This window comes from Lipophrys pholis, assembly GCF_963383615.2.
Source record: "Lipophrys pholis genome assembly, chromosome: 9".
NCBI lineage: Eukaryota > Metazoa > Chordata > Actinopteri > Blenniiformes > Blenniidae > Lipophrys > Lipophrys pholis.
The window spans coordinates 6,911,445-6,930,213 of record NC_137639.1 but is presented as its reverse complement, the minus strand read 5'-3'; the positions used below and the strand labels follow the sequence as shown (position 1 = coordinate 6,930,213).

At 44.9% G+C, this 18,769-nt stretch overlaps 1 protein-coding gene across 1 annotated transcript; it reads right to left on the bottom strand.

The window, feature by feature from the left end:
• Window positions 1–4,411: 4,411 nt before the first annotated feature.
• On the bottom strand, window positions 4,412–16,687 carry gapdhs (glyceraldehyde-3-phosphate dehydrogenase, spermatogenic). Its single transcript, XM_080471546.1, has 11 exons — window positions 16,427–16,687; window positions 8,405–8,476; window positions 7,381–7,477; window positions 6,606–6,712; window positions 6,069–6,159; window positions 5,843–5,961; window positions 5,673–5,754; window positions 5,417–5,568; window positions 5,172–5,334; window positions 4,960–5,057; window positions 4,412–4,857 (listed from the first exon to the last, which is right to left on the bottom strand). Exons 2-11 carry the CDS (start codon window positions 8,431–8,433, stop codon window positions 4,788–4,790), a joined length of 1,008 nt encoding a protein of 335 aa, XP_080327672.1. The 5' UTR covers window positions 8,434–8,476; window positions 16,427–16,687; the 3' UTR covers window positions 4,412–4,787.
• Window positions 16,688–18,769: the final 2,082 nt, after the last annotated feature.

Genomic DNA, 18,769 nt, shown 5'->3' with positions numbered 1-18,769 from the left:
CCAACATGTGCATGAACAAATGTAGAATTTATCTGCTCAGCCATTAGACGTATTCCCTTCTTTCCTGTCTGCACTGTCCCCACACGTTGATATGGGTCTGGTGTCTGGAGTAACTTTAGCATGGAATTAACTGTGCTTTCAGTCACTGAGAAAAAGTTACCGATTTTCTGAATGTTTTGTGATTTCGGCTGTCGCTTGCCCCAGTTTCTTACTACTTCCTCAATCACATTGAATCCAATAATGGGTTGTTCTGCAACATTGGGGTCACTGGATACCAATAAAGGGACTAGGAGTGTCTTTTCATTGTAGTTGTCACAGTCCAAATAAAACTCTCTCTCGATCCATCCATCAGATGGTATTTCACTCCCATTAGCAGCAACTGCTACCAGTGGTTCTGTCTCCAAAAGCTCAGAAAGAGGCTTGGCAGTGCTCTGTGGGAGGTGCCGTTTACGCCATTCATTGTTGATGAGACTTGCCTGAGCTCCAGTGTCCCATAGAGCCTCAACTGGGATGTTGTCTCAGTGACTTGGGACCTGGAGGATGGGTGAGCTACTGAGGGTCCCGGCTCAGCAGCCCTCTTTCGTTTCCCTGAGTAAACCTGTTCTGCCTGCAGCTACGAGAGAGATGTCCTTCCTGTCCACAGCGATAGCAGTGTTTACACGTGTCACCCACCCGAGCCTCTCTGCACACCTGGCATCCTCTTGCCCATCTTGCTGCTGGTGGTGTCTGGATTGCTGTATTGGGCCTCGATTTTGTTGCTTCTAATGTTCCACTGAACATTTTCTTCACTTCCAAAACATCAGCCTTGAGACCCTCAATCAGTTTCGCCACCTCTGGATCTGAACTCCTATTCTCCCCTTGTTTTTTCTTTGTGTGGGCTCCCACATCCTTTATTGCTGCTATTTCTTCATTGGTATCTGTTGCACTGTTCAGCGGGAGTTGTTTGTCATTGTGGAGCAGTTCTGTGTGTATCTCATTTACTCGAGGTGGTCTGGCTGCTGTGTTTCTCCGAAGCTTGTTTTGGCGCTCTAACTCAAGACTGGCAGTCTCATTTATCTTTTCAATGAGAACTTCATCTGTGACTTTGGGATTGCTAAGGTGAGGTTTTATCTGAAATTTCACTGCCTCACTAAGTAAACCAGTCTCTAATGAGCGCAGGAACTTGCGTTGCATTAAATCCGAGCTGAACTGTTCCTCGGCGGTGTCATCACCAGACTTCCAGAGCAGTTTTTCTCTGAGCTCTATTGCCCTGAAGAGAAAGTCTTGAGGTGATTCTCTGGGATCTTGGGATACGTTCATCAGTCTATGGAGCGGGTCGGATGATGAGTCCACTTTATAAAGTCATCACAGTATGGTTCTTAATGTTGGAAGTGTGAGGTCTCGTTTGACTTCCAGCAGATCTCGAAGGTGAAGGCCAGGGCTTACTGCTTTAATCACAGCTTCAATGATTTCTGTCTCTGAGTAGTCCTTTAGCCCAAACTCTGCTGCGTGTCCGGCTGACTTTCTCTGTTGTTTGCCAGGATAACACTTGTAGAACTAAATACACTCATAACCACACTTCAATTATAACTACCGAACACATAAAACCAATTACTCAATGCAAAACAATAAACACAACTTAACCCTTATGATGACTTACATGCACCCAACGTAGTACAATCAATATACCTGAAAACAAATAAACTACTATTACTGCAGGCCTATGGGCTAACATTAGCTTCCGGTGCTAGCGGCAGTTAGCTTCCCTCTTTTTCCACATCTACCCTCCTGTAACCATGGAATATGACACGGAAAATTAACGATACTTGCAACGAAATATAAAAAGTGCTTGTGTACCTCACTCACCTGCAAAGACAGAAGAAACAGACAATTGTTCAGTATTTGGTCACTCCTTTACAAAACCACAAAACCCTACTGACAAAAGTGGGTATCGCCCCAAAAATACCCAAACAAAACAGGTGAGACGCCTTTTAAATTATATTAATCAGAAAAATAATGATGGGGGACCAAACTAATCACAACAACTAACAATTCTGGACATTATATACACTATTGGACAGTCCAGGGTGCCACACATGCCTCCCCACACCTCCACTGACCCACCACCAAACCGCTCTTGCTGAAGGATGTTGATTCAGCAGAACGTTCTCCACTGCGTCTCCAGACTCTGTCACATCTGTCTCATGTTCTCAGTGTGAAGCTGCTCTCCTCTATGAAGATCACAGGGCGCCAGTGGTCAATCTGCCAATATTGTGTTCTCTGGCTAAAGCCAATGGCTCTGCACAGTGTTGGACTGTAAGAACAGCCCCCCCCCCCCCCTTGTGGACGTGAGCCCTCATAGCACCCTGGTGAAGTCTGTTTCTCACAGTTTGAGCAGAAATATGCACATTAGCGGCCTGTTGGGGGTCATCTTGCACAGCTCCTCCTGTTCCTTCTTGCCCTCCTACGTCCCCCTCCACCTCTCCTGGTGTCTCCTCCATGCTCTGGACACTGTGCTGGGAGACACAGCAAACCTTCGAGATGAGAACAGCGTAATGGTTTGTGGTCACCACCTGCAGAACCATTCCTTTATAGGAGTTGTCTTGCTAATTGCCTCTCATTTCCACATTGATTCACAAGTTGTGTTGCTTCCTAACTGGACAGGATGATTTCACAGCGGTGTGATATACTTGGAGTCACATTGTGTTGTTTAGTTTTTTGAACAGTGTATAAAGCATAGTTAAAAAGCAAAAATGGAACATTTCTAAACATTGCTGTTCATAAACTGCTTACAATACTAATAATTCAACTTGTATTTATGTACCCAGGTTTGTGTCAACTAGTTTTCAGCTGCATAAATGTGAAGTTTTGGAGAGGCATCCTATCCTCCTCCTGACCAGGAGAACCGCAGGATGGAAAGGATGCTCTCATGACCATGAAGAGACTTTATGAAAGTCTTCTTGATGCTAATGACTGAAACATGCACGTCGTTTTAGCATAACAATTCTTAGGTATACTAAAATGTACACCTGGGCACCCAAAAGTGAATCAATAAATAGCATTTAAAGAGATTAGTATTAAAATGGAAGTTGTTGTGGTGGAATTGTTTTATTTTGGTTCTTTGTTTTCTCACTGGATTTGATCCAGCCCACCTGTTTTTAAGACCTGCTCTTTGTAGCACAGGTTGTATTATTGTTGAGTTCCAGCAACGATACAACTCTTATCTGCAGGGGATTGATTTTAATTCTTCCAAATAGTATTTCATTAAAAAAAAAGTCCACTGAGCAGATAAGAGACAGAGGACTAACAAAAAGACAAAACTTTACCTCTTCTGTTCCCATTCACTGTTATGTCTCCCTCAATTTTTTTACACCTAAATTATATTCTAGCCGGTATATTTTACCGTGTGTAATTTCTATATCTTTTTAAAAAAGAAATATGAGAGAGGGAAATGCTGTTTCTGTTTTCTATATGTGTGAAAATGTACAGCAGAATTGACAAATAATGCAACTTTGAAGTCCTCGCTCCCATCTGTGTTAAAATCCTGTATGTCACTGTTTGTTCTGGGAGTTCCTGAGTTCCTCAGTGTGCGTGAGGATTTTTATGTTTCCTGTGTAATGCACTTTATTGAAAGTACACATAGTATATATGCTGTATATCCATGGTCTGGGTGGCAGTCTGAGCACTGTCACCCAGACCACATTGCACCGATTAAGAACCTTCCCTGCAGGTGGTGAGCCCACAGGAATATGCTGTGTATTATGACTCTAAAAAGCTTGTCTTGTAATACCACTTTGCACCACAAGAGGGTGCAGTGTGTCACAAAACATTTGACTGTTCACCCTGATGAGCATGTGCAGATTCTGATGGAAGACATTTCACAATGAGGAATAGTGACCACTCCTCCACCCAGTTCACTAAAGTGTCCGGACAGATTTAGATTTCAATCTTGAAAAAATAACATGCACATGCAGATGTTTAGTTTTTCATCCATCCATCTTCTATCCTTCTTATCCAGTTCAGGGTCGAGGGATGCTGAAGCCGATCCCAGCCTACTGTGGGCGGGGGCAGGGTGCACCCTGGACAGGTCACCAGGCTGTGGAGCAAATTTCAAGTATAATCTTGTAATAAACTGTTTGGGTTTGTTGAAAACGAAGCTGAGTAAGTTTCAGTTTGCTGCTGTAAATTATTCACACCATCAGTCGTGTGTCTCACTGGGCTGCGTGTTGCTGCAGTGCGATGGACTCTGCAGGCTGGATCCTTCTGGGAGGAGTTTGCTTGTTCTTTCAGTGCCGTTTCCTGCAGGTGTGAGTGTCCCATTACTCACCTGGTTTCAGCTCTGGCCTCCTGCGGCCGCTACACTGCTGTTTTTATTGTTTCCATCTCATACCTTCAGTCGGTGCATGTCAATAAACATTGGAAACAGGCAAGGTGAGGTTTTTCAAGTTTTATTTCTTTGTCTCAAAGCTCTTAAGCAGAGTTACAGTAGGTCTGCCTCTCAGCTTCCTCCTTCCACTGATGATTTAGCCTTTAAAACACACCAACAGGGAGATGGATACAGTAGTTACCATAGTACTGAGCCAGAACGACACATCTAAAGTGGCAGTGGGAGGTGGAGAGGGGGGCACACGGACACAAATACTTCGCCTCGACGGTTAAGGAAAGAAACGGATGAACTCAGAACACGCCAACACACGGCTGCTGCTGCCTACGAACACGTGTGATGCTATGACTTGGCTATGAGGGGGGGAATGTGTGTAAAAGAGGGGGTGGTCCCTTTCCTGACTCCCGTTCTGGACAGGAAGCTCCTACTCCTTGGAGTGCATGTACAGCAGCAGGTCAGCCACACGGTTGCTGTAGCCGTACTCGTTATCATACCTGCAGACGGAGGCAGAGGGAACAAGGACCCGTCATTGGTTTTTCAGCCACTTTAAAGTCATGACTCATCAGCTTTTACTTGTGGGACCCGAGAAAACTCACCAGGAAATGAGTTTGACAAAGTTGTCGTTGAGGGAGATGCCAGCGCCGGCATCAAAGATGGAGGAGTGGGTGTCGCCGATGAAGTCAGAGGACACCACCTGCACAACACCAAACACACCTCCAGTCAGGAAACACACACAGGTGATCACAGCCGCTAAATCTAAACGGCTCAGTATTCCTGGGGCAGAGGAGTCGAGGCGCCGGTTCAGTACCTGGTCCTCGGTGTAACCCAGGACTCCCTTCATGGGTCCGTGGGCGGCCTTCTTGACAGCCTCCTTGATCTCGGCGTAAGACGCAGGTTTGGACAGGCGGCATGTCAGGTCGACCACGGACACGTCGGCCACGGGCACCCTGAAGGCCATGCCGGTCAGCTTCCTGGAGAGATGGCCACAGAAGACATTACACCTCCGCACAGCTCTACAGAACCAGTTCACGGCTGAACGCCAGGCGAGCTTACCCGTTGAGCTCGGGGATGACCTTGCCCACGGCCTTGGCGGCGCCGGTGGAAGCGGGGATGATGTTCTGGGCGGCGCCGCGGCCGTCACGCCAGGCCTTAGCGCTGGGCCCATCCACTGTCTTCTGGGTGGCTGTGTATGCATGAACTGTAGTCTAGGAGGAGAAACTCAGGTTAGTACTGAACGTCTAACAGTACATCTACATTACGATGTCAACAACTCCTCAGAGTACAGGTACAGGTATCAGCAGCATCTTACCATGAGAGCCTCCTCAATCCCAAAGTTATCTTGGATGACTTTGGCCAGAGGAGCCAGGCAGTTGGTGGTACAGGAGGCATTGCTGTGCACACAAAGTAGAGTTTAGCTTGGTTACATTTAGGGACATTTCATACTTTGTCTTTGGTTTTAACTGCACGTGTGAAGGTTACCTGACGATGGTCATTGAGCTGGGGTCGTATTTGTCCTCGTTGACTCCCATCACGAACATGGGGGCGTCGGGGGAGGGGGCGGACACCACCACACGCGACGCACCGCCCTGAATGTGAGCCTGCGATTGGAAGAGACAAAACCCAGTTTAGAAGTTGATCAGCTTGTGTACAAGTCTCTACGCCTGCTCGTGCGTGTGTGTGTGTGTGTGTGTGTGTGTGTACATACGCCGGCCTTCTCCAAACTCAGGAACACTCCAGTGGACTCGACGATGTATTTGGCTCCGGCGGAGCCCCAGGGGATTTCAGCTGGATTTTTACTGTGGGGCGATGGAAAACAGAGATGATGAGTGGATCTTCAAAAGACTGCGAGCAAAAACAAGTGAGAGTGAAATCCTGCAAAGGGAGATGGCAGTTCAGAGAGACGGTGAAAAGTGATGCTGTGGTTTGATCTTGAAATTGGACTTCCTGTGGTTTCGAAATCAGAGTGTCGAACCGTTGACACCACAAAGTGCTGGGCTCAGTGACGGTTTGTCACCAGTCCTGCATTTTGAGGAGCTGAGAAACTATCAGCAACGTTTGAAAAGCATTAGCGGACACAAACAGTGAACGGGGGACGTCAGCAGCGGAGCTGCAGTTCACACATAATATATTAAACTCTGCTTTGACGTGAAAAACATAAAAAGCAGTTTTGCTGGGATGGTGGAAGTTTGCCTGTGTGCAGTTTAATGATGCCAACAGATTGAGAAACCTCTGCGCCACTTACGACTGGAAGACGGCGATCTCGTTGCCGTCGACGATGAGCTTGTTGCCCGATTGGCTGACCTCGCCATGGTAACGGCCATGAGTGGAGTCGTATTTGAACATATAGACCTGGAAGCACAGTGATGGTTAGGGTTGGAAAATGTTGCTGTGTTTCTGAAACGAAAACGCAAAAACGATGCGTTTTCACGTGAAACGTCACGTAAGAGGGGTTTAAGATGTATATAACCTACGCCAAGAAATGTCCTTAAACACATGGATGATGCACTCAATGTAATTTCTGCTGAATGTGCTGCTCAGACGTCATCGACCGCATTAAAAAAACAATCAGACAAACAAAAAAACCCTCTCAAAGTCAAGGGAAAACTCTTAATATACATTTTAGTTCTGTCATTTCGTGATATTCGCTCCTCCAGAAGATGAAGGTGGAACGCAGTCAGATCTTTAACCAATATAATAAATCCACAAACATGTTTAAGATTTATATGAATAAGCAAGTCGTCACAAAAACATTCGTCTATGAAATCACAAATATCTAGAATGATTCAGCTTTAAAATAAATGAATAGACAACATACTTCAAAATGACCAAATCTGCAAAGTTCACTTTATTGTCCTGAGTTACATTCAAGTATATTTTTATATCCATTAGCAGGGATTGACTCTGAGTTTGCTGGAAGTCTAATTATTTGGCTGAAGGAACTCCAGAGTCGTGTAACAAACAGAACAGCTCCATAAACCAGGGATACGCTGTCGTTCAATAAGTTTAAAAAGTCTCACCATGTACTGCACGTCAATGAAGGGGTCGTTGACGGCCACAACGTTGATGCCTTTCTGAAGGCAGGCCCTCAGGACCAGACGGCCAATACGGCCAAAACTGCAGAGACACACACACACACACACAGATTAAATATAGATGCTTTGGGAAACTTCCACAGGAAGTCAAACTACCCCTGGGGTCAGTAATTACTCCCATTTGGTACAAGAGAACGCCTCCATCACACTCTGATGATGCAGTTCTTAAAGCCACCTGAAGCAAATGCTTCCATACAGTGACGGAGGAGATGGAAAACTGTCTTCAAGACGGGTCGATCATTTATAGTAATGTTAGTGTATCGTCAGCTGCTCTTATATCCTGAGGTGTATCTGAGAAGATCTCTTCTAGCACATCTTTTAAAAACCCATCTGGGCCTGGAGGAGGTTTACATTGAGCCAACAAGGTAAACTTTGTGCTCAATTGTAAAATACTTCTGTACGGAGGACAAAACAAAGATATCTTAAGTCCTTTAATAAATTACTTTTATGGAAAATTATCATTTCACAAGGATATGTTATCACGGTAAACTTGCAAGATGGAGGGCTGAATGAAACTGGTTGAACATCAAGTAATCCAGGTCTTTGCAGGATTTAACAGGAATCAAGTTGTACCACATGACAGCCATCACCATAATATACTGCAATGACACCATATGGCCACATATGGTTCTGTATTCACCCCACTGAAGATTAACAGGAATGACATGAACTGCCTTTTGTCCACAAAACCAAAACATGGTGGCAAAGCTCACAGATCCACCAGGGCGAGCTTGTGAAAACTGCAGAAGAGAAATATTGTGGCTGGTTGGAGACGGGGCGTCGTTCAATATGAACATTTTCAGGATGTGCTTGTATTTTTTTATAAAACTCCAGGAAACCATTAGAACTGTTGGTATTTACGGGCTCTTATGCTCTCATTGGGCTGCATTTGCTCCTTAAACTACAAAGACTAAACATCATGTAGTTCAATGTGGCGTTTTGAACTCACCCATTGATTCCAACTTTGAGGTCTGCCATGGCTGCTGCTGCTGCTGTTGTTGTTACGGGAGTGTGGAGTTACCTGTGACAGATTGAAAAAAAAAAGTTATCAGAATGAGCTACATCAGTACATGGAAGCCCTTCAATTAGAAAGAATCACATTAAGGTCTCGTTTACTCAACAACGCTTCAAGTAAAAGACATCATTTTTGCGTTTTTGTTACACAAACGTTTTGCGTTTTCACAGCAACATTTTGAAAACAATGTTTACATGGAAAACAACGTAGTTAACATTCTGGGCCACGAGGCGATGAGGTTATGTTTCACTTTCACTATAAACCCTAACAATGGGAGGACACAGACATTTGTGTGGGCAGACGATCAACTTTGATTGTTTCCCCCCATTTCAGTTGGAACGTTTTCAGAAAGTTGCGTTTTCAGTGGCTCAGAGCACCGTTGTTGTGTGAACGAACACCTGAAACTCAGCAAATGTTTTCCGTTTTCACCTGAAAACCTTGTGGTGCAAACGAGGCTTTAATGCACACTGGTGTCCTGTATGTGTGAGGATGTGGTTACAACCAGACAAACTGCAGAGGGAGGCAGACTTTATCCACTTCCTCTGACTAATACTGGTTGACTGTGCCACTTTATTAAGAAACACCAGAAAACACTAGAAGGATATCGACATCTGAAACAATCCCTTGAACTGCCACTGTGTTACTCATCTGTCTTTCAAGAAAGTTTTCACACCTTCATTTGGTTTGGGTGGCGTTCACATTCACTGTAGAGTCCCGACCAAACTGCCTGGAAAATGTCATGCAACTACAACAGCTGCTCTTTTGGGGGCGCTGTTGCCTCAAACAAACACTGACCAGAGAGGAAGTAAAGAAGAAACGCGGCTCATTGATTGGTCTGGACCGAAACTGGAAGTCCTGACACTTTAGCCCGTGGTGGCTATGCTAGTTAGCTCATGACTTAGGGGCCAAAACAACCGTGATGTATAGTCTTCAGACCAGATAGCAATGAGAGTCTTCCTCACTACTCCACGTCTGGCCACAAGATTTTTTCAAAACTTTTTCTTTCTGCATCTAATTCCTCTAATTAGCGTGGTTATCTTTGTTTACTACCCAGAATGCATTGCGCACTACGTCACGTCCTTCCCCCCCCGTCCGATAGAAAGATCATTTGTAAAGGAAGCGAGGCCGACGTTTTCAAGAGGACCAGAGATCTCCTGTTTGCTCCGGTTCAGAGTTGGTGGGCGTGTTCGCGTCGCCCAAACAAAACCTTTTTTTCGCTGAAGGCAACTGCAGTCAAGACCAAACGGGGGGACGTGAACACGCCTTAACGGTGTGCAGCGTTAACATGCTGCTCACATGAAAACATCCTTTTAGCCCGATTGAGTGTTTTTTTAGTAGTGATGTCTAAATAAAAAACAAGGAGTGACAGATCGCCTCACAGGACCTCCAATGAGAGAAAAACACCCCAAGGTGGTATGCTGCTGGTGTTACATAACAAACTGAGGCAAGTAGAGGATTGTTGCTGTTTGGGGTGAGCACGGGGAAAAGTACCAGCAGGTTCTTCTGTCAGGAGGAGGGAAGAGGAGGAGGAGGAGGAGGAGGAGGAGCACCTTCATGCAGGGGCATGTTGGGAAAACAATGGGGAGGCTCAACGAATACAAACACAAACTTGTCTGCTCGCTGCACAGAAAAGAAGCCTGGCTGTGGGCCAACTATGTGACCTCCTATTCCCTCTGCTCATGCACGTAGCCGCTGTTAGTCACCTCTCCTCCACTTCCCCCCCTCTGCTCCTCCTCTCCTGGATGCAGTGTGTGAGCCGGGGCAGGTAGAGGAAGGAACTCGGATTGTCCTTGGGACTGGCTGGTTGTCATTTTAGACTACTGTAATCTCCTAATCTGGTGTGTGTGTGTGTGTGTGTGTGTGTGTGTGTGTGTGTGTGTGTGTGTGTGTGTGTGTGTGTGTGTGTGTCCCTCTCTCAGTGGGAAGCATGTAGGACAGTCTGTCGATCTGGTGAAGTGCATTGTGGGTGCACTTTAAATAGACTAAAGGGGCACCAGATTAGGACAAATCATCTTGGTTTCTTTATCCCGTGCTCTCTGAAATGTCTTCAGGTAAAACTGATGAGTCATTACGACACGGGGACGCTCTGCAGTGAGCGGCGCTGATGGAAGATCCACCTGACGGTCCACAACTTGTGTCCTATTAATATTTGGAGCACTTAGTTGCTTCTTAAGTGCCTCTCTATCAAGGCAAAGCAGCCATTTTGTGCTCTGCTGCCAGCATCCATAATACAAGGTCACTAAAGGAGGAGATGGGGAGCGGGGGAGGTGTGTGTGTGTGTGTGTGTACGACTGTGCAGTTCTCACATTTCTCAACCATCTATTGTGCATTCACAAAACCTGCACTGGCCCTCTGCCCTTCCTGGTTTTCAACCTGGCTTCCACTTCTAATCTATTTCACAGTTTATCTGCCTCCTTGGCTCGCTCGCTCAGTTTTCTACACACAGAGCCGTTACCCAGGGTTCCCACAACAAAATGGCTGCTGACAAGTGAGTTCTTATAGGGGGGGGGGTTGTTGTGCTCGAGTGAAGAAGAAGCAAACCGAAGCTCGATTAAGTAACGCCACGTAAGAGGCATATTGAAAATCACAACTTCATACAAGTTGTGTAAAAACGTGACGAGACAAGTAGTGAAGAGCAGCACATTGTGTACGTGTGCACTGAGACACACCCCTCCAGTTTTGTAACTGCTCACTTTACGGCCTGGTGGGGGTGAAATGGCCCGTCAGAGAGAGAAAAGGGGTGTAGAAGTTGCAGTGGAGAGACTTTATGTCCCGAGAGAGAGCAGAACAATCCTAGAAGGATGTAATGAATCATCGTCACTTTAATGGATGATGTGAACTCGTCCTTTCGTTTCAGTAAAGTTCTGTGTTTGCAAACTGTCGCCACTAGTGGGTGCTGTTTGTATTTGCAATGAAACCACAGACAGAAGTTGGGATCATTATTACAGTGACTGAACTATTAAGTACCAAGTTGTCCATCTACTCGCGCATGTGCAGAAGAACTATTTAGTGATGTAGCAATACTACAATACAAGTTGTAAAGCTTATTTAACCAAACCGCTTTCAATGGAGGCTTATGAGTAAGTAAGAGATCAATGTTGCATTAATAATCCACAAGTGCCACGGATTGTTTCAATAATAAAAAGCTTTGCTGCAGAAGAAACGCAACTAAAACTTTTTCATGCTGTTGGTTCCAGTCCCGTTATTTGATCCATTTATCTCCTGTATTTCTTGTTGAAGGACGACCACTGATCCAAGTCTGAGGCCAAAAGCTACAACCAGTTTACAATATTATTTAAACGGACAGTTATTATTGTCGTCTATAAAATAGCATAAATGGAAAAAAGCGGCTCGAAGCATTTCCCCTCTGGCGCCATGGCGGGCTGAAAGAACCAGAAAATTAGTGTGAAAGCTGGTATCTGAGTATTTTACTCTTATCAAACTGTTGCAATTAACAAATATTTGCAACAAGTTTGTTTTACGAAGTCAAATAACTTCTAACTCTAACTTTCTGATACTTCCAGGAACTTCAAAGGTCAGATTTGATCAGTATTAACTATTATCATGCAGTTCATGTCAAATATAAGTACATAAAACACCTAGATTTGGCATTACATTTATATTTGTGCTATTTCTTCCACCATAAAGAAACTCAACCATAGTCTAAATATATGTTGCTCCTGTGAGGGCAGGTTTTCCCATCCTCCACACAACCTGGTTCAGTTCTGATCTTTGATTCAGTGCACGCTTCACGACAGCACTCAGACGTGTCACGGCTCACAGAGGCTGTATTGTGCAGCGCCGAGCAGGGAGGCGACCAGGAGCCGGCAATCTGGTGACAACTATTGAATAAGAGGCCAACAGGCGAACTGAATGAAGCGAGTGACTCAATATCTTTCACAGATTTATTACACCGTGTGTATGCAACAAGCGGCTAACTCATAAAGCCATCACAGGACTAACATGTGGCAGGAGCAGGTATCATCATAAACTCTGCAACCGAACCAAAACCAGACTGGATCCAAGAGTATGACACATCTCTACCCCCCACCACCCCCCACTTTATTCCTCACACAGCACAACTAATCAGTCAAATTCCACATTCAGCCTCCTCTGTCATGTGCAGCCACCCTTTGTCTCGTTCTAAACATTCACACTCACACACCCCCTCCATCTGAGCTGCGACCCAGTTTAATCAGTGGGTGTGCACAATGGGGCTAGACTGTGGGACGGATTACTAATAACTGCTGGACCAGAAGGGGACAAAGACGATGGCTTTATAAAATTTGGGACAATCCCAGAGCTGTGAGTGGAACTGTACGATCTGAGAAGAGGATTTACATTAAACATCATCTCTATAGCAGGACAGCATGGTCGAGTACAAAATCTGTCCTGAAACACTTCTTTTTAAGGTAAATGTCAACAGCCTAACTTGCTTGGAGAGTGCATGGACTCCAGTAACAGAAAGAATTCCTTATATGGATGAGAGAAGAGAGGAGCACAGATGATATCTGCAGTGTATCACTGAGAAGAGTTCCCATCCAGTAAAACCGTCTCCATGCAGGAGTGTGATGTTAAAAAAAAAAAAAAAAAAAAAAACTATGCCGAGGCTTCAGTTTGCCTCAGCGCGAGGTGTGGCGTGTGTTAGTGTGAACGAACTCAATGACTCCTTTCCTCTCCTTTCCCCTTTCCTTATTCCCCAGCCTACTCAGACCTACCGGGAGCGCTCCATTCCTCAGTCACGCCTTCTTTTTGCCAGTGCTTTTCCGCTGCGGTGGGCTGATTGGCCAGAAGCCAGTCAGACTATCCAATTAGGTAATGTCTTTCCTGCCTGCCCGCTGCCTCGTCAATCGCATCAATTCAAACTCGCACAAACTACGTGTTGCTGTAGAAACCTTCCTCCTGCTCAGCCTTCCTTTTTTTCTTCTGCAGCACACAAGACACCCTCTTTTCATACAGTCATCATGCAATGTCACCTTGGGGCAATAAACTGGTCAGTTAAACGTCCAACAGCATCACATCAGCTGTCACACACACACACACACACACACACACACACACACACACACACACACACACACACACACACACACACACACACACACACACACACACACACACACACACACACACACACACACACACACACACACACACACACACACACACACACACACACACACACACACACACACACACACACACACACACACACACACACACACACACACACACACACACACACACACACACACACACACACACACACACACACACACACACACACACACACCTGAGTGTATGTCCTACTCTGCAGGAATGACCTCCAACAGACGGACAGATTGATAAGAGATCAGAAGTTTCTGTCAGACATTTAATAACTAGAGGGTTTGAACTGATGCTCAGGCTTTGTATTGAGAGCTCACGGGAACTCATCCAACCACACAAACCCTGAGAAACACACACCAGCCATCATGAATAATTAAAAAGGAGTGCTGTATCAAACTGCAGAGCAGTCAATAGGAGAAAGACACACACATGATTTATATAGAACCTACGAGCCGGTGTCAGCATGCAGATGATTCATCTCTCACAAAACCTGGGACGGGCCTCATGAGCTCCTGCACTGTATCAAAGTTATCCGACTCATAACCACCTAGTCATGCAGACAGGTCTTCAAAACCATTTTCTGAGTAAGGCTCTTTCAGATCCTGGCTGTGACCTTCCTTCCCTGCGTCAGGGTCGTAGTTCCTAAAATTGGTGGCGAGTCACTCTCTAGTCACTCCCCTACTCGCACAACTAAAGACAAAATGTCTGGATTATAAAATGTAATTCAAGAGAATAATGAAGAAGCAAACGTGCTCCTTTTCCCGGGGAAAGACTAGAACTGACTGAAGGCTATGGTCACTGGTCAAAAATGACTTTATAGAAGTGATTATCCACGAACGGCAGGCTGCACTGTGTTAAGCTGTCCAGTGACCCCCAGCGTCCTCTCCCAAAGTGCAAAAAGCCCACAGGATATTGTGCACACCTAAAACCAATGCCACGACCTCTCTTGTATACATCACAAGTAGTTTGCGTGCTTTGTCCGCATCTCCATGAATTACAGTCCTCACTGGACTGGCGGACGTGTCCTATGTGTTACTGGTTGGCTTTAGCTAATCTCATTGGCTAAAAGCTCCAGGCTCAGCATGTCAGCGACACTGTTGCTGATGAGGGCATGTCAGACATCTGGCTGGCACACTGATCTACAGCACTGCCGAACGCAGACTCCACGTAAATCAAACATTACCGGGTCTGTTATCTGCGGCAGGTTACATGGGTGATGGAATAAATATAATACTATATAAGAGCTCATGCTGTTGCTCACTGATTACATATGAGTATAATGGTGTGGCATTTACAGGATGACACTATATTATTAAAAACAGCTCCTGAACGGCCATCATAAACACCGAGCGAAGAATATCAAGTGTCAAAAGTGATTGCCATCATCCAACGTGGGACTTGTGAGCCTCTGAAGATGCTGTAAGGGTGCCATCTCATAGCTTCAATGATCTGCGGTCAGAGTAATTGGGCGTATCAGTTTGTTCAGGAATACATCGTGAGCGAGTGATTCTGGGTTGATGTGTACACGTTTACAGATTAAGAGCGGGTCAGCATCGTCGTGGCAGCTCTGGGCCTGCTGTAACCTTCACCGGCTCCAGGATGACCTTCATCAACCAGGCCTTGCTTCTTATATCACACCTGAACAAAATGAATGGTGAAATCACGCCTTTCCTTTACAAACATCAGGTTTCTGCGACACTACAACTACAATCTATTAATAGAAAGCACTAATATGATAATGATGTAATACCGTGTAGTTATTGGTTTTAACCCGTTTATTTTATTTTCAGCATCGCATTAATGACTTTCAAGGATCGAGCCGAGTTGTTCCGCCATTCAGCCGTGTTGCGGCTCGATAAATCCGCTGTAAACGGAAGGTGCTTTGCGTAAAAGGCGCAGGCCTGAGAAAACCGCATCAACAGGTCTGTCGAGTGAAGGCGAACTGCGACATCATCATGCGACATTCCGCAGCCTCTCTGTCCTTCAGGTACCAGGGAGCGAGCGTCGGGAGTTAAAATGTTAAAATAAAAGCAGTTGAAGGTATTAACCCCTCCCCCTCCCCTCCAGCATCATCGCGGCCTGTGCGTCCTGCAGCGTCCGCAGACTTCATGAGGCGGATGCTCGCAGGCACGTAGCTTCCCCTCCGTGCGCTCATTCATTACGTTCCATGGTGGTGCTGCACAAAAACCACCCGGAACATGACAAATGGACGACTTTTCCCCCCTTGGAAACCTTTTTTTTTTTTTTTTTTTCTCCGTCTCATCCTTGACGCGCTTTTTGCGCACTGCTCTGCCGTAATGAGTTACGTAACGTGGAGCCACTTCCGCAGATGCAGCGGCGAGATGTCACGTTATCACACGACTCAGACGAATGAATGGAGCGTGCAAATAAAGGACGATTATTAAGACGAGATTCATTTCTCGATGAAGTATATCGCTCATTGATGAAAGAAAAGTGAGTGTAGGTTTTCGTTCAAGCTAAAAAAAAAAAAATGATGCAACGAAGAGAGACTCTTGCGGAAGGAATTGGAGCCAGCCTCCTTCCTGACAGCCAGGCATCCCCTCCCATCCCCCCGTCCCCCCTGCCGCTCCAACTCTACCAGCAACAACGTGTAAAGCAACGGAGCTGCTTTAAAAATAAAAGATGTATAAGCAACCCCCTTGTTCTGTGCGCCATTTTAAACGGCTCATCATGAGAATAAACTTGAGCGGTATACTAGACAGACGGGTTAAAAGGTGAAACTATGAGGTCGTGAGTGTATTTAAACGTCTTGTCTTGTAAGATTGTTGTAATTTAGACGTTACGAGGGTCTATAGATGTAATATTCTGAGCGGTGCGGAGGCTTACCTCGCGGCTGATGCTTCTTCAGTCTGTGTGCGCAGCTCGCCCAGCCGCCTTCCGCTTTTATACCGGGCACGTGCCTCGAGGGGTGGGGGTGGGTGGGGGTGGTCGCCCTGGTGATGTGACGTCACATCATCCTCCGCCGAGAGGATCCATTCTGAACGAGGGAGTAGTCACGGCCGCGCAGCGGCTGCCATGGCAACCAGGGCGATGAGACACGGGCCTGATTTACGTCTTTTTTACTCGACGCACTCATCGCACAGACATGAAGGCTGGTGAGCAAAACAGAGGAAAACAAGAATATAGGAAGAAAGTGGCAGACAGGATGCGACGTGATGACGAAGCACTGAAAAAGCACGTGCATGTCATCGTCAGATTCTCAGTTTAAATCGACACTTTCTCATTATCTGGCATTGGTACGGCACGGTCCATGTTTTATAGCTGCTGTGCATTGATCTGTAAAGGACTGCAGGACGCACGCAGGGGGACGCGGAGGGCGTATAGATGAATATGGATGGATGCAGCAGTGTTACGTAAGAAGTCATGACTCCAACATGTGACGTTCCCATGGAGACTGGAGACTGCTGCAGCACCGGGTTCATGAAATAAAAGTGTATATTTATTCACGGCAGCGTGAGTTTCTAATATGCCCAGACGTGTCATCCTATCATTTTGTTCTCCCCATGTCGTAGAGCACGTGTCAGACCGAGAACAAGCCTACGTGAGGCCCGGTGCGTACCGCGGTGTAACGTGGGGAAACCCTGCAGTGCAGCGCAAAGAGGAAGGACAGCGTGAAACCGACACACTCTGCTCATAAACCCTGCTGGTTCAAAACCCCAGAGAGCTGATGTCTGCAACAGATCAGTTCTTTCTTTCTTTCTGATGAATTGTACATCTATCTATCTATCTATCTATCTATCTATCTATCTATCTATCTATCTATCTATCTATCTATCTATCTATCTATCTATCTATCTATCTATCTATCTATCTATCTATCTATCATCCATCCATCCATCCATCCATCCATCCATCCATCCATCCAACTATCTATCTATCTAGTTACTATAACAATTATAATAACCAAAACATGAATGAATGATTATTTTTTTTAAGACAGCGTTTCATGATCTTAGTGCATAAGCAGCATCTGATTTATTAATTTTCCCCCATGATGTGAATGTTCTCAAATTAATTGTATGAGGTGAATCAGAACTTTCCAGAGGAGCAGGATTGTAATCTTTAGGATTTCTTACTCCTAAACTTTCTGTTAGAACTGATCTGTTTAAAACTCTGGACCACAAATTGAACTATGGCGACATCTCCTGGACAATCTGCAGTTCTGCACTCTAAGATCTGTCAGTCCATCCATACTACACTACATCTCCTTCTTGTGGCCCCGATCAGGTATTGAGATGTTGTTATTGTTCTCAATGATTGTCCCTGACATTTTTCAAAGAGGCTTTAAAAAGGTAATTTTTACTATTTGACACATCAGTTTATTTATGAACACGTAACAACATATAATCTTTTTATTCATTCATTTCAGGCATATGACATTTAATACATTTTGCGCAATCACATACATAACCAATATACCCCCCACATATATATATATACGTGTATATGTATGTATGTATGTATGTATGTATGTATGTATGTATGTATGTATGTATGTGTGTGTGTGTGTGTGTGTGTGTGTGTGTGTGTGTGTGTGTGTGTGTGTGTGTGTGTGTGTGTGTGTGTATATATATATATATACATACACATACACACACACACACACACACACACACACACACATATATATATATATATACACACCATTTGATGATAATAAATAAAGTGTAGCTTATGAAAATATAGATATACAAAATATATAATCTATGTTTAAGTTGACCCACATATACTTATAAACATACATACATATATACATACCTCATATATCTGATTAAGGCCCCATTTATGCAACAACGTTTCATGTGACAACACCTAATCCATTTAAAAAAAAAAAAAAAGGCGCGTGTTTACAGCCGTTTACACTACAATGAATACAAGTCCGTTTACACGACACCGGTGTGCAGATTCATTGTATCCGCAAAGTTTTATACTTCTATACTATACTTTCATACTAAGTTTATACGGACTTCAAAGGTGGAAATATTTTCTCACGGTGGCAATTCCCTCCTGCAGAGACTGCCAGAGGCTATGAGCGCTCTTACGGCGCATGCGCACATAATCTAATTCAATCTCCACAGTAAAAAATAAGAAACTTAAAATGAGATAAATGAAGCAAAATGGCTAAAAATATGAAAAGAAAAAAAAGCTATATTTAAAATAAGAAACTTA